The sequence below is a fragment of the Pinus tabuliformis genome, chromosome 1_2, assembly GCF_031772625.1.
Source record: "Pinus tabuliformis cultivar Carrire ecotype Pingquan chromosome 1_2, CPIR1, whole genome shotgun sequence".
Lineage (NCBI taxonomy): Eukaryota > Viridiplantae > Streptophyta > Pinopsida > Pinales > Pinaceae > Pinus > Pinus tabuliformis.
Genome location: NC_142298.1, coordinates 918,881,344 through 918,898,861, shown reverse-complemented (window position 1 = coordinate 918,898,861; position 17,518 = coordinate 918,881,344). Strand labels below are relative to the sequence as shown.

Genomic DNA, 17,518 nt, shown 5'->3' with positions numbered 1-17,518 from the left:
TATAGTTGTCATACATACCTTTTCAAAGCAAGTGGTTGGTTTGCCTTTTCTAATTGAGTTATGCGCTCTATTTCTTCAGTTGCTTGTTTTCCTTTTTCAGGATTTATGCTATGTTATAGAGTAGCAACATATATTTAGTTCAATTTGAAAGAGCATATAGAAGTAAACAGCTAACAAGGAACATTAAAACCATAGAACCATACATATGTAAAGATAGAATCCATATATAGTAACCATTAATATTCTAAATACAAATTGGCATATTTGTATAGTTGTCATAGACATACCTTAGTGAACATTATTATTCTAAATACAAATTAGCATATTTGTATAGTTGTCATAGACATACCTTTGCAAAACAACTGGTTGGCTTGCCCTTTCTAATTGGGTTATGCATTCTATTTCCTCAATTGTTTCTTTTCGTCTTTGAAGATTTAGGCTATGTTATAGAATAGTAACATATATTTAGTGCAAATTAGAAGTAAAAAGTGAACAAGAACATTGAAACCATAGAACCATACATATGTAAAAATAAAAATAGAATGCATATATAGTAAACATTAATATTCTAAATACAAATTAGCATATTTGTGTAGTTCTCATAGACATACCTTTGCAAAACAAGTGGTTGGGTTGCGCTTTCTAATTGGCTTATGCATTCTATTTCTTCAATTGTTTCATTTCCTTTTTCAAGATTTATGCTATGTTATAGAATAGTAAGACATATTTAGTGCAAGTCAAAAGAACATATAAAAGTAAAACTTGAACAAGAACAGAAGATCCATAGGAAAGGAAAGGCAAAAAGAATATACTCTGTTTGTTTATGTTGCATGTTGTTGTTCTTTTTTCTTGGTTGTTCTGTTCAATTGAAAAGGGTTTTACTAGCAAAATCTGCATTCATAAATAGATGAGGTCATATCTGCAAATTTATGATAGGATACTTGTGTTGGTTAATTGAAAAGGTTGTCTTTGGCATAACTTGCATTGATCAATACAGAATGCCATATATGTAAATGTACAATAGAATGCATAGTATGTATGTTGTTATCACTTTGTTTAGTACAAAAAGGATATTGTAGTATGCTTTAGTAAAATAGATATGGTAAAACCAATGAGGTATTGCAAAAATGTAAAAATTTGGAATTTTGTAAACTGTTTCATGTGTATATCATAGCTGAAGGACAAGAGATATTGTATCATGGTCAGACCAATATGTATCCAATACGAAAATTCTATATTTTATATTAGCTAGATTTGCCCAAACATGGTCAATCAAAGCCTCAGTATTTAACCAGAATGCCAATACTGTGACAAACATCAACGCCACTGGAAAACGCCAAACGACAGAGGAACAAAAATCTAAACAATACAGTAGCCGAACTTATCAAAGCGACACCAGACAGTCGAGGCATACAAGCCGGACCTGGAACAATAGAACCGCAACCAAACGTTTGCTATACAGTTAACCGAGCAGGTAGGAACCGCATTCTGTTTTCACCGCAGACAATACAACAAATACAAAGGAAAAATCGCAGAGACTACAGAGCTAAACAACCAAGTAACAATAATAACCCAAAGGGCGCAAACAGGGTAAAACCCAAGCCGAGTAACTTTCCAGGATCTCGAGGAGGGACAGTTGTCCGCCGATAAGACCACCACAGTACATGCCGTCCGCATGGGAGTCGCGGGACCACGTGGCCTTCACCTCGAACGACGCGAAGCCCGCAATAAGACCCCAAAACCTTTCCACCCCCAAAACCTTAGTTCGACTTAGGTTATATTGTTAATATATCGAAAAATCACCTCGGTCAACGCAGGGTCAGCGATCGATCGATCGCATATAGTCCCCGGCAGGGACTAATAAGCAAAAATGAATAACAACTATTGACAATATCCAAATAACCACCCATTACAAATAAAAATAATAATATTTTTTAATTTATTATAAATTTTTCAAAAGTGGTTAAGAGTATTGACTTTCGAATATCATCTTATTATTATTATAATACATATATAAAATACATTTTTTTTTTAATTTTGTAATAATGGTTTATGAAGTTATAGTTTTTTTATTGTTTATTTAAAATAAATTTTGAATACATAAATAAAAAAACTCTTTTATAACTTTTTTATTATACAAATTTTATATAAAAATTTATAATTTTATAATTTTTTTAGTTAAAACTAACCTAAACCTTGTGACTTATACAGAGAGTGTGTTAACAGCGCACCAATTCACCGTCAATCCAAAGCTATTCACCGTCAATCCAAAACTCCATAAACAAAAACTTATAATTTTAACAAATACCTATTAAAATATTAAATAAATAAATAAATAAATAAATAAAATAAATAAAAAAATAAAGGAAAATTTAAAATAAGAACCAAGAATTCGAATGAGAGGTAACATTTTGAGACCGGCTCCCATGAGGCCCACCGTGATTGTGAGGTGCTCTCCATGTGGCCTAGCGCCAGTCTAATTTAACTACATTCACGTTATCTGGTAAAACTCTTGAAAAAGTTCGACTGAGTATCGGGAAAGAGCCAAACAGTGTGCTGATTCTCGTAAGGTACGCAGGGTCTTTGACTTTGGGTGTTCCGTGTCAGGTTTCCGCCGTTCATTGCGAATGCCTGCTAATTGTCGGGCCAGATGAGAACGACACTCAAATAGTAAACGCCATATTCACATTCCTGGAGGTGTTAACTTTCGTCCGATCTGCGCTTTGGTCCATTTCGCGAAGAAATCCTTGTTTACGTGAACTCTTTGGAAAAATGATATTTCAGATATCGAAGCCGCTTCAAACCCTAAATTGAGGTCACATCACTGTTTCATTGTGTTTTTGTTACTGCATTTTAGTTCGTTCTTCTTTTTATTTTTCTCATAGCATTTATGCTCTTCTTCTTCTCATCAGTCTATTAGCATTTTCGTTCGTTCGTCGTTCTTATTTTTCTCATAGCATTTATGCTCTTCTTCTTCTCATCAGTCTATTAGCATTTTCATTCTGCTTAGACCGAATTCGGTTAATTTTAAGTGGCGAAGGTGCAAGAATTGATAAAATTCGCCATCCATGGTGTAGTTCGTTTTTTCAATTATGGACATTTTTAGCTTTTGCCCGTTCCACCGTTCATGAAATGTATTGCATATCACCGATGAGTTACCTTTATTTCAATTCCTGGCAATTTAGTCCATCAATTTTGTTGAAAATACAAAAAAAATTGAAGAAATTTTAAGCCCTCTGTTTTGTTTATTCTACCTCCTTCATGGCCCTTATGTCGGTGGAAACAAATAAGTTTCACTGTGTGATTCTCTAACTATTATATTTGACATTTGAGGCCTCATCTAATTCCGAGTTGTTTTCATTTTGATTCTATCGCCGATCAGTAGCTATTGTACTTTTGAATTGCTTGTTTTGGCTTTTGGCAACCGTTGGTACTGTTCAGTAGAGTCCTCTGCCTCTTCTGTCAGAATGCTTTCTTTAGTGGTGGCATATTTTGCTGGGGTTTTGTCAACTTTTATCATTGAAGTTTGGGTTTTGCTCTTCATTATCGGACGTTTGCTTCGACATCGGCCATCCAACTCCAATTCTACATCAAGAAAACAAGATTTGATGGTGAATAGCTCAGATGTTTCCTTGCCCGATAAACAGGTTTGCCGTTTCTGCCGATTCAAAGTTTTTTCTTCATTTTAGAAGCTGAATTTTAGATCAGTGTCATACCTCTTGTTGTTTTGTGATGTCTTTTTAATTGCAAGTTTATTAAATATCGAAGTGGCATATACACTCTCGAGGATTTCGTTGTGTTAAAAGGACTAATATAACTATCTAATCTGTTGTATTCTTTTGTAATTATTGTGTCTATTTTTGTAATTGATAACAATCATATGTCTGTCGGTTTGTAAGATATTTGCAAAGATCAGCCCGCTGCATAAAATGCCACATTCGAATTTTGAATAATAATTGTTTACAAATTGCCATCATTAATCATTTCATTATTTTTTGCTTTTTGAGAAAAGCTCCATCCATGATGCGGAAACATCGTATGCTGGGGGGCAACAGAGGCATGTCGAGAAGCTAATAAATGATTTAAAAAGAGATGAAATCTGATGTGGATCAAATCCATCCATTGGCATCTGACATAGAACCCTTTTTTTCTATGTCATTATATTTTGAATTATCCTATTTCGTGCAATTGATAAACAATTTTTTTTTTTTAACGAATTGATAAGCATTATTTTCACATTTGAATGATCTTTAAGTACGGGGACGTTGAGATCTGAAACCGTGATCCTTGAGAGTTTTGGGGCACTTACCTGTTTTGCCTGAACAAGCCCAATATGTCTTCAGATTTTTTTGATGGATTAAAAAATATTATATTGCCAAGGTCGAGATGGCCGAATAGATGTGCATATCTTACAAAACCAGAGGCACTGAAAAAAGGGCTCTCTTACGGTTTACCAGGACTTCCGTACCACTACATAGTACAGACATATTCTCAGTCCATTACAGATGGACTGTATACACTATATACCAAGCTTTTCCATACGTACATGATACGGTTATATCAGAAAGCCCATATGGAGGAGCTACAAAACAATTTTTAGATAAACCAGAGCTCGTTAAGCCGTAAGGCGTTTCCCTCTGAGACCAACTCCCTCCCGTGTCAATGTGTACTGTAGTGGACCGTCGATCTTTGTGTTAGAGGATTAGAAAACTTTGTGCTGTTGAATCATCAGGGCGTGGAAGTTCCGGTAAGAATTAGGACGAGGATTAGAAAACTTTGTGTTGTTGAATCATCAGGGCATGGAAGTTCCGGTAAGAATTAGGACTAACCACCTCCGGTGATTACGCTGCCGTTTGGAAAGATTATACCTGTCTTCCCCGCTGCTCCTGTTTTCCCCTTGCTGCAATATTTATTGTCTTCCCCTTTCTGCCATTTAAATATTGCAGCATATGCCTGGTTTTTTTTCTTGCTGAAAAACCATCGCCGATGATTACCTGCGGTTTGGTGCCGATGATTACGCTGCGGTTTGGAATGACTATACCTGTCTTTCCCTTGCTTCCATTTTTTAAATGGAAGCATACTCTTGGTTTTTTCATTATGCTTTCCAGTTTTGGCTGATTTTCCAAACACAATCGTTGTACCCACCCTGCGCAACCTTCTTGCGCAGGGATTGCACACATTCTTCATTTATTTGCAATTTATTTGCAATGAAAAATGAGGTTGAGGTATTGTTGGAGATGTTTTCCCTTTCTCATTCTCATTCTCTAACCTTCATTCTCATTCTCTAACCTACAAAATTTCAACTAGAAATCTTTTAGAAGAAATTTTGAACGACCTACACAGGTCTATTGCAAGTCTTGGGTTATAGGGATAGTTTCAGAATTATTGTCGGCCTAAGAAACATATAACTATATATCTATATGTTTCTTTCTACCATATAAATGGTCAGTTGAGATATACAGTAATTGGATATATAAATACACCAGGGCTTGTTCAATATATTTAGCAAAATAATAGAACAAAATCAAGATGGGGTCGTGGATGATAGAACAAATTCAAGATGGGGTCGTGGATGTTTTACAAATATGAGAAAAGTATTTTCGCTAGCAAACTCAGGTTAGAAAACTGGTTTCCACAACCTGCAAGTACATAAAAGAAAATTATAATGATATCTAGGCCTATAAAATAATAATAATATTCAATCAGAGTACAAACCCTAAGGGTACACTAAACAAAACTTAAAATTCATAGTATTGATAATAAGTCTTGCAACATTAACCCAGTATAGTTGACAAGTAAGCAGCCCTTGTTAAATTATATAGGCTGCAAGAATTATTAATTACATGTTGCAAGGTAAACCCCGTGTGCCAGGGAGTTAAGGGGGAAAACCCTAATGGTTTATGCTAGGAAACCACAGACAATATTACCCAACACCCAGATTACAATATTACCCAACCCCCAGATTACGGGTTTGAAAACTAATTAATAGGGTTAAAACAAAAGCTTGATTTCTGTATGCCATAACTCTGACCTGATAGTCTGACTTGAAACCCGAAATAAATAAAGTAGTGGTATAAAAAAACCTATACTCTGCAAAAAAAATTTGAAATAGGTAAAGAAATATAAGGAAATAAATTACTTTAGGGTTTATAAATTACTTTAGGGTTTCCTGGGGTGGACAATGCCCTGAATAGAGCTATTTACATTAACCGAAAAGCATGCGATAATTAAGAATAGGGTTCCTTAAAACGAAGCAAGAATCCCCTTTGATTACCTTGCAAAGATGGAGTACAAAGGAACTAATTCTGTGTCCAACAATAAGAAATCCCAAGAAATCCCAAACCAGCGATAAGATACAACTGAGAGCCTAAAACCCAAAGGAGAAAAAGGAAAATAGAGTTACAACAGCATGTATATCCAAATAAATATGGAAATGAGACAAATAAAAATATAAGGAAATAAATTACTTTAGGGTTTATAAATTACTTTAGGGTTTCCTGGGGTGGACAATGCCCTGAATAGAGCTATTTACATTAACCGAAAAGCATGCGATAATTAAGAATAGGGTTCCTTAAAACGAAGCAAGAATCCCCCTTGATTACCTTGCAAAGATGGAGTACAAAGGAACTAATTCTGTGTCCAACAATAAGAAATCCCAAGAAATCCCAAACGAGCGATAAGATACAACTGAGTGCCTAAAACCCAAAGGAGAAAAAGGAAAATAGAGTTACAACAGCATGTATATCCAAATAAATATGGAAATGAGACAAATAAAATTTTAGTAGAACACGCTGCACTCATCCTGTGGGCGTAACAGTGGAAACCATAACTCCAGAGCTAACTTTTAATTACAGTTGCAGCACTGACAGTGGAGCTCTACCCAACAGAGTACTGTGAAAATGAGCTGACTATGGAGTGGAAGGGCGGGTTAGTTATCCTTAACCGTCCTGTCTACATCTGCACCATTCGATTGTAAACCCTGAACATCAACGGTCATGCCCATGACACCTTGCACGCGCCAAACCGGCCACAAGTCCTCGTAATTGAGTGACAACTGGAACTTCGGGAAAGTTCAGAGGAGGCTCTTACGTTATAAGTTAATCAGTGGAATACCAAGGGGAATTGCATAGAGAGTCGCTATAACATGGTCATGAAACAAATTATAAGCAACGGTTAAGCGTGTAAACCTTGCATGCATTCCATTTAGAAAGTTAATTCAATAAATTTTTAAATCATAACCAATATATTTATGGGACGCCAACCACATCGACCACCTGAACATGATTATATTAGCAAAAAAACTTTTGATATTAATAGGAAAAAGAGAAATTAATCAACTTAAAAGTCAAACAAAATAAATTAATCAATTTAATTTTTTGTTGATAATTAAGGCCTGCACCATTTGAAATTAAAATAAATTATAATCATTCATCCACCTTCGAATGTGTATCACAGGTGTGGAACTGGAGTGTGCACTTTCTGATATGTAAAGTTTGTGTTCTGTAACCATTTATTATTACCAATTTATTATTACCATTTTATTTCTGTTTATGGTATTTCATCAGAGTGAGTATTTCTTCCCTGGATTACAATGTTCTAAAAATATGAAACGGTTAAGGATATATATCACTTTCACCCCTAAAAAACACATAAACTAAATCCAAAAAACGACTAAACTAAATCCGCAAGGAACAACCTGGTAACGCTGCAACAAAAAATTTCTTTCTACCACGTGGTAGACAGGTGTTACAGTTAATAGAAAATTTCTTTCACCTGGTAAAGCTGCAACAAAAAAATCTTTCTACCACGTGGTAGAAGAGTGTTATAGTTATTAGTGTTACAGTTTTTAGGTAGAAGGGTGTTATAGTTATTAGTGTTACAGTTTTTAGTGTAGTCTGTGTAGGAAAACCAATTTTAGGAGAATGCAATGAACTGCAAATGTGCAGAACTGTTAGCATGGATGCCCTTTTATTATGAAAACAAAACTAATGATATATAAAACAATAGGAGGTTTCAAACACAGAGACAAAGAGGATTCGTACACAAAGACATGACTCTCCTCGTACATTTATTATTAAAACAAAACTAATGATTTATATATATAGGAACAAGAGGTTATTATTAGTTTTCTGAATATCTTTGTGAGATCTCAACTTTCTTTAATTTAATTCTATATAATAACCAATTAGTGGGAAAAAGCTACAAGTCAATGAGTGAAGTTCAAGACTGACTAAAGAGTCAATGGTGGGAACTTCTTGTAATTTTGTTGCGTGTGAGAAATCATTGTTCTTTGGTTTTTTTTTCCTTTTTCTGTCCATTTGGTTCTGGCTCAATGGTGGGAACGTGGGAACTTCTTGTAATTTTGCTGCGTGTGAGAAATCATTGTTCTTTGGTTTCCATCATTGTAGGATTTTCTTTTCTTTTTTTTCTGTCAATTTGGTTCTGGCTTTTAGGGTAAATAATTTTTTTCCCAGGTTATGGTATTTGTTTTTTTTATAGAAATGATTGTTAAATTAAAAGACTAATGTGAAAATGATACAATTATGTTATTATACTAATAAGAAGAGGTTATGGTATTTGTTTTTTTTATAGAAATGATTGTTAAATTAAAAGACTAATGTGAAAATGATACAATTATGTTATTATACTAATAAGAAGTTATATATATATATATATATAATTCAAATTAAAAAAGATTAAAAAAAAATGGCTAGAAACATCCATATATAATCCAGAAAAATGAGTATTATTATTTATCCTCGTGTATGTTCGTATACTAGTTAACTATTCACTGGTCACCCAAGGGAACCTCAAATTGGCATTTCCCTTAATCCAAGCACAACCTAATTTTGAATAATAAATTGGCATTTCTCTTAATCCAAGTACAATCTAATTTTGAATAAAATTGAATAGGCCATTTAAAGCAAATGATTAAATTAAAAGTTAAATTCAAAATTTGTTTTTTTTTTAAATGATAGGAAATAGTATTTTTTAATTACTCAAAATAAAGGGAAGAAAAATCAATATAATCAAATATGTTTACTCAAATGACAAGAATCATTTTGAATTAATGAAATTGCAAATATTTAATATTAATATCATACAATCTTGTTATAATAGGGGAATTATGGGGTGTTGAATCCTCTTTTACATTAACAACATGGATTCCCTTAATTCAAATTGAAAATTTTGGCAAATATTGTTTAGTTGGATTCTCTAGATGGGAAAATAGGAAAAGACCTAAAATGTAGAATATTATCCAACAACATGCTGAAAAAAAAGAATACTATCCAACAAATAGAAAAAGACCTAAAATGTAGAATATTATCCAACAATTAAACATTTTAACTCGGTCAAATTGCATAAAAATAAAATAAATAATTATAAAGATCTAAAGCTAAGATGAATCTAGGTTGGTTATTCACAAAAGTTAACTTTTATAAACGTGAGGAACATTTTATTATAAAATAGATTTTTTTTTTTATCAAAAATAATAAATCCAATTTTTTTTAGAAGTTTATTTGATAGTAGACAACTTGTTTTTGAATTAAAGTCATATTTATTATCCCATTAGAAAGAATGCTTCATTTTGAATCATTTTCTTTCAATTAAAACTCAAATAAAAAAATATTGGTATAATAGTTTATTAATATGTGTTAATATATTATTACGAAGAAACTTAAAAGATGAATAGAGACATGTAGTACTTGCTTTAGTTGTTCGAGCATTTGACATAATTTGGGAGTTCGTTTGATATAATTTCAAGTGTGACACAAAGAGGGAGCTCCTTGTGATTGTTTAGCCTCACTTGCTTGCATTAGACAACTGGGATTATAAAAGTTAAGAGACCAAATTAATCTAATAATGTGGAGACCATAATTAACACAGACATCCATGGTATACATTAATCATCTTTATCCAAACAATTTAAGAGAATTTAAGAGAATGCAAAGGGGATTAATTAGCCTCGCTTGCATTAGACAGTCTTAGTGCGATTATAAAAGTCAAAAGACCAAATTAATCTAATAATGTGGAGACCATAATTAACACAGACGTCCATGGTAGACATTAGTAATCTTTATCCAAACAATTTAAGAGAATTTAAGAGAATGCAAAGGGGATTAATAATAGTGATTGATATCGTATCCTTTCTAATACATTTTTTTATTAATAATGGGTAGAACCCTATTGTGAATGTAAAACACAATTGTATTCTTAATGCAAGTTCCATATTAATAATGACCTATGTGTTTTTTCTAGACATATAATATCACTTGTTTTTGTTATTTTTAATTTATTTTTAGTGCATTCTAACTAAGTTTAACAAATTGATTGTTATTCAACTATGATACTTTATTAATAAATAAATAAAATATTTGATATTCAATTTTAAAATAATTTACATACATAAGACTTAAAATTATCAATCATTTAATTAACAATTTAGATTTGGCCATTTTCCATTCATATTGTATTTGGAGTATATATTGTCTCAAATAAAAAAATATTGTTCATATGTTATGCCACTAATGTTCATCCCAATTTTTGTTTAAAAGGGATTTCCCAAATGACTTTAAAAGGTCGTTAAATATAGTTGTAAGCAATATCCCATGTAATTGTGCAACTCTGGTCTAAGAAGAGTTTTGCCAATCTGTCTAGCCAATGGTGGTTATATTGGTTTTATTATCTCATGCATACTAATCATAAGAAGTATGACACTTAATGTAGTAAGAAGTATGGCCTTGAGATTTGGTTTTATTATCTCATGCATACTAATAATAAGAAGTATGACACTTAAGGTAGTAAGAGGTATGGCCTTGAGATTATCCACCTAAGGTATGTTATAGTTCCTTGCTCGCATATTAGCAAGTCCAATGATCAGATCCATGTCATAATTTGTATCATCATCCTACATTTCAATGAAGAAATAACCAAAATTTTAGACTCATTTTTCTTCCAATGGATAATTTTGAATTGAAATATTTTATTTAAGGGAGGAGAAGTTGTGTAATTAGTATAGAATAATAGGGATCATTAATGAGGAAAGTTAGAGAATACCTTTTCAAACTTAATAGGACTCATGTGAAAGCTTGAAGGTAGATTTTGAACACCATGTTGTAGTGTGGCAATCAATTTGTCAATATGTTCATCATCATCATCATCATCATCATCATACAATGTAGAAGAAGGGTTCACATATGTAGCTTTCTCATCTGTGACAATGTTCATCCCTCTTTTTTGGCTCGAAAACTAGAATATGAACTTTATCAACCACCTATGCCAATCTGATAGAATTTGGATTTGAATTCCAATCAGAAATGGTAATGCCATATGTATTAGCTTTTAAAATGGAGGTTGTAAGAATCAGGGACATGTGACTAGGATCATGGGAAGAAAAGTGGAGGGGATTTGGGAAACACTTAGGAGAAGACTAGAATGGTGCACCTTCTCTTGTAGTTGCTCAGAAATATAAGATACAAATATTTTGGGAATCAATATTCCTATGGATTTTATGCTTGCAAGTTTATGTCTTCAACATTTGATTTTTATGGCTTATCAATCAACCCACCATATGATGAAGGGAGACTAATACAATGGTCTAGTAGTTTGCAAATTGGAAAGAGATCGATATCACCTCTAGAGCTCCCAAATCTGCAGTGATCTGGGTTGTCAGATCCAAGAGGAGGAATTAATGGCAAAGTATGCACCTGCATAATAGATTTTTATATGTCACGATTCTTCTCCAATTTATGCCTTACGGCGTTTCCTTTGCAACATTTGGTGTAATTGCTAGTAGACAACATTTTGGGTGAATAAGACAAACTCCAACATCTAAACAATAACCTCGACAATTCCAGAATATAAATGATAATGGGATGACAGTAGTCCTTTGGAACAGCTGGGATTTCAATTGAAGTTTGGGCTAGCAACAACTGCCAAGGGATCTTTTCAATGTAAATAGGCCTGTCGGCCAGCTGCTTTCATATCCACAGAAATTTTCCGTATGAACTTGAGAATTGCATCTTTGGTTTGGAATACCATCGAGCTCGTTAGGTTTTATACCTTATTTATTTTCTGAAGCATTCCCTTTTGTGCCCTTTCATCCTTCATAACCTTCTGCATAACTGCATGTTGGTTACCTTTTCCTTGCCAGAAATCATTCCTCGGGTCTTCAATCAACTCCCCTTAGCTCTGCTTCTCTTCAACTAGATGAATAATAGCCACCTCTTTGCTTTCTTCCATTTGTTTGGATGAATACTTCCCGTTAGAATGAATTAATAGTAAACGTCAAATCAATGTACCTTCATACGAGGTAGTCGATAAAGTATCTTATGTTTAAAGTGTTAGTAATTAATAAAGTGTCACATCACATTGATAAAGTATCATATGTTTAATGTGTTAGTAGTTAATAAATTGTCACATCATATTAATAAAGGGGGTTGAGAGTCAAGACATCTTATCTCTTACTGAGGTGGGAGAAATGTCTGAAAAGTTAATTATAAGCATATCCAGTTTGTGGTATTGGTTGGTCATCTCTATTGTGAGACACTATGATGCACATCCTTATCATTTTTATCATTGAATAACACAATTTCTCTCTTTCCCTTCTGTATAACTTTAGACATATCTCCATATTTTAAATCTTATATATCAAGTCCTAATGACTCTATTAGATTAAGAATAGCCACCTCTTTGTTTATCTCTCCCAACAAAATCAAATGAAACTTCGGCTATTGAGTTTGGTAAGGGACATGTACCTCCTAGATGTAAAGCTGAGAAGCTGGTGTATGAGCATGGAAGTTGGAACTGTGTGTAGAGGATTTAATAGATACTGGGGGCTTGAAACCGTGTGGGAAGAGTAAGGTAATTTTTCTTTAATGAGAGAACTTGGAAAATAGAATGGCAGCCAACTTGTGAAACAGCTCCTTTCATGAACCATTAGGGGGTGTGGATGGAACCTTGGACCAGACACTGGCAACACAACTCACTATTAGAAAACAGACCCATGTCTGATGCGATGTTTGACTTTGATATTCCTATTTAGAAAACAGACCCATGTCCGATGCGATGTTTGACTTTGATATCCCTATTTTTCCTATTTATTTCTTCAGTTTCTCTAATAGGCCAATAACTTTTTTTTTCTCAATCCTATGAAGAATTTCTTAGGTCTCCTTGATTAACTTGTTCTTCTACCTTTCACAGTCTTTGGCACACCACAAGCCTTTGCTTTTGTGGCTCCAGCAGCAGGGATCCGACTTATTTCTGTTAGGTTCAATTCTTTTGTCAGGTCATGTTGCATCTTGTTTGTGGCACCTCATGGTCCAATATTCCCTCTTTGATTTGAAAATTGAATGAGGAGTTCATGATATTGCCTATGTTTGGGTCATTCTATGGTGTTAGTTAACTCTTCCTTTGATGATGAACTTTATTGTAGCCTCTTACCTTTAGCCACAGTTTTGTCAGAGTTGGTACCGAGACAAAATTTCTCATGAAGTTGTTATGAAGTTATTATTTTTATTTGTGCATTAATAGTTGTCAAGGGATTCTTGAAGTCACTGACTTAAGTGTGTGGATCTGCAATTAACTAATTTGCAATATGTGTTGCTTTTTCTCAGATTGTCGGTTGTTTCAGCTATCTACTCGCTGGGCTTCTTTGCATCCATGAAGGAAAAATCATAAATCCATAGTTTTACGCAACGAATTAGCATATCCATTCCAGTCAATAGCAGAATCTGAACATAACAGAAAAAAATGAACAAAACGTCTCTGGTTAAAAATGGGAGAAACTTCAAACACAAGACATTTATCTGGAAACAAGTAAGGATAACTTCATGAATTCTGTAAAGTACAACCCACCATACATATATGGTTTCTCTCCATTTATACATGATGTTTTCTACACTAACTAACAAAATGACTTCCTCAAAGTGAGGGATGAGCCCATAAAGTGGTTATGCTTTAATTCCATTAGACCTAATAGTGGAGAGCATATGTTGCTTTTCTTCCATTTTTTCTTAGTATCATAACATAGGAAAATACCCCCAATGCCCAAAGGTGTTGGATCCATTTGTGAGGAGTGAGGAGTTTCTTACCAGTGGGCAAGGTTCAATTCTTGTGAGGTATTTTCTTGGAGTCATGGGGTCACCTTGAGGTAGTGGTTAACTTGTGGTTGCACCTAAAGAGGTTATATTAAATGATCTTGTGACCTGTGCATACATAAGTGGATCAAAGCCCAGCCCCATGTCCTTCAATTTTTGTTAGCCTCGAGGGTTAGCTCAAGCTGTCATAAGCTAGATGTTAAATTTCTCCTCCTAAGTAAGTGAGGTCACAGGTTCAACTCTCTTGATCCCTTTGGGGTTAGGATTGTAATCAAGGTTGATGGTTTACCCTATTATTGATCAATAGTGGTAAAGTCTGCAGGGGTTTCCCAGGCATGGTTATAGGGGAAAAATGGAAACAAATCCCAATACTAGTAGAATGTATTGGAAGTTGGAACAATCATAGAACTTTTTGAGCACCTCTATGAAACATGGTTTGCAACACCAATTACTCATGGGCCTATTGTCGAAATTTACAAGTGGTTTGGAAGTCTTCTTCTCCACCATCTTTTAGTAACTTCCAAATCTCATCTTCTGTAGAGATCCTTTATAAAATCTTGATTCATTGGAATTTGAATTCAAGATAAACAATGGAACTAAAATATTGTGAATGTCTCAATAGTAAAAACTGCTTGTTAACCTATCCCTTGCTTATATCTTCAAGAAGCCTCAAGCCTTTGTTGAGATTATCTTTTATAGGCTTTTCTTTGGCTGTTATATGCTTTTGTAGGCTGTAAAATTTGCATATCATTGAAACCCTAACTTATAACAACTTTCCTTTAGTTTGTTGGGGGTGGTGAAAGGAGTACTTGAATATCTGTAAATCTTATCTTGGCCTACAAGGCTTTGCTGATACCTTCTTCCATAAGCATTAAACGCTTATCACCATTGAACCTTTCATTATTGAAAAATTCTCTAGGTGATTTTTTTGCAAGCTCCTTAGAGAGCCATTTCGCTTGGAACCCTAGTCATATAACTTCTAATTCTTGCAAGGGAAGCCTTCCTTGTGGGGATAACATCTAACCACAAGACGACAAGAGAGAGGCTGCTAAGGTGACAATGGCAGCTAATTTCTTTGTTGCCATAAGAGCTAGGTTGCCTAGTGAGGCTTTGCATTAGGCTTGCTAGATTTTGCAGTAACATTTTTGGTGCCATTGTCTGGGAGGAATTGAGTTTCATGGAAACCCTTATTCAGATGTTAATTATGTGGTATCATGTTTGAAATATGATCTGAGGCAAAGGTTCAGCATGAGGATGCTCCTATAAGTTTGTTTATCCATTCCATGAGTAGACTATCTATGGAGCGGATTCCCATTGTACCCCTAGAAGCATACCTTCTTTCATAGATCTTACTATAAAATTCTTTAAGTATTGGGACCCAAGTTACAAAACTCTTCTCGACCTCATGGTGGAAATGGACCAAGCAGGGATTTTCTTTCTCTTGTTTGCCATGAGAAGAGGAAACATCTTCTGATGAGGATGATGAGGAGCCAAATGATGAATATGAGAAGGAGGATAATAAGGAATATTACCATGAGCAAGAAGAATAAACACTTCCTAATCAACAAGAGATGCATGTTGAAGAAGATTTGAGGGAAGATTGTGATATTGACGAGGATTTTATTATTCAAGAAGACCACAATAAAGATTGTAATATTGATAAAGAGGATCCTATTGAGGATCTTACCTCTTCCCATGAAGATGAGGCAAGCTCCATCCTTTCCAATATTTTTGAATTCAATGATGCATCTTTTGAAATCCTTGAAAAGAAAGACCTCGTTAAGCATTTAGACATTGATAATTTTCTCCATGTAGATAAGGGAAAATGGGATGAGTTATTGTCATTTTGATGGAGATTCTATTTATGATACTGACAATGACACTATGGAATCTTTTCCTTTAAGAACTATGTTTACTATTTTTGGCAGTTTTTGGGTCCTGAACTTCTGGAGCCGTTTTGAGGCCCTACAACGCTTTTTTGTTTTGTTTTGTTTTTTTAATTGTTGTTGGAATTTCACTGGCGGTGAATATGAGTTTTTAACTCGGTATTCACTATCAGCAGTTGTAGTCCTCGGATAGATCTTTCTAACGAGGTATCGTATGTGTCAAATGTAGATCGTATGCCAAAGTTACGACCCCGGGAAGTTGATGTACCAATTTACCCCAACGGGGCGCATAGTTTGGCATTTCATCTCCTAGGGTAAGGTTTTTGGATGTTTGGGGTTTTCCATTGTTTCTCAATAATAAATAGGCCCTCAAGCCTCATTGTAACAGAATGTAGAGGCATGTAACTGCCACATCTCTTCTCAGAGATAAGCTACCATTGCCCGAGCTAATTTATTTCCATTCCGTATGTAAGCAAATTTCAGTTCTTTGATGTAATGAAATGCAGTTTTATTTCTGTTGCATCTCTCTGTTTATGGTTATATCTGTAATTTGTTGCGTTCCTGTTTAAATTCGGATCAATGGTATCAGAGCGATTTGCTCTTTCTCGATCCTTCTTTACATGTCCCCAACGAGATTGGGGTATAAGGAGTTAGGGTTCAATCTAGTTGAACCTTTGCAAGATCAACCTCGCAAACCTTGACGACCGCCCTTGGGGGAAGAAAAGAAAGACGGGGCAAGAGATCTTATCAAAATATTGCTCGAGGAGGCCCTCGAGAAACAAAAGGAACATGATGATGGATAACTTTGCCCAGATCCTTTAACGGTTGCCCAACGACGACGCGTCCACATCCAATAGCCACTCTGGAGGCACCACTCCTTTTAAGGTACAAGTAAACTTTGACATTCCTACATTTTAGGGCCAAATAGATGCAAACGCTGTAGATAAATGGTTAAATCTGCTAGAATGATATTTTTCTGTTCATGATTTTTCCAGCCGAGAAAAGATTAATTTTGCTCTTCTCAAAGCCGTCTCGCACTTTAAGGACTGGTGGGAAACCTATTGTGAGCAGAGGGATGAAAGTACGCCCTCACTGTTTTCAGCCGCACCCACTTGGAATTCATTCTAGGACGCCATCAAGGAGCAGTACAACCCTGTTTGGAGCTATTAGGATAAATACATAAAGTGGACCACGTTGCGGAAGGGAAGGGATGAAGAGTCGAAGTTTACCAATGTTTTTCATACCCTTCGCACTAAGTTGGGTATCAATGATTCTGAGAAACATTTGGTACTGAAGTACAACGACTGCCTACACAGGTACACCCAGAATGAGATAGAGTTCCTGGACATCTCCTCGCTTGGCACGGCGTACTGATACGCTGTCAAGATCGAGCAAAAGCTTAAACAGAAAAAGCGAGACTTTGGATATGCGAATCCAAAGCAAGAGAATACAAGTTTTTAACTCGGTATTCGTTGTTAGTAGTTGTATTCCTCGGATAGATCTTTCTAACGAGGTATCGTATGCATCAAATGA

The 17,518-nt window shown here is 34.7% G+C and overlaps 1 protein-coding gene across 8 annotated transcripts in view; it reads left to right on the top strand.

Moving 5' to 3' along the window:
• Positions 1-2,410: 2,410 nt before the first annotated feature.
• The window catches only part of LOC149208937 (uncharacterized), a 396,364-nt gene continuing 381,256 nt past the window's right edge, over positions 2,411-17,518 (top strand). For 7 of the 8 annotated variants that reach the window (XR_016252813.1, XR_016252814.1, XR_016252812.1 and 4 more), the window contains exon 1: positions 2,411-3,647. Coding sequence is in view for 5 of the 8 variants with exons in the window: in XM_089396221.1 (XP_089252347.1) it covers positions 3,468-3,647 (180 nt within the window). In the remaining 3 variants the exon portion in view is untranslated. The remainder of the gene's footprint in view (positions 3,648-17,518) is intronic. The other variant, XM_089396219.1, reaches the window with a different exon arrangement.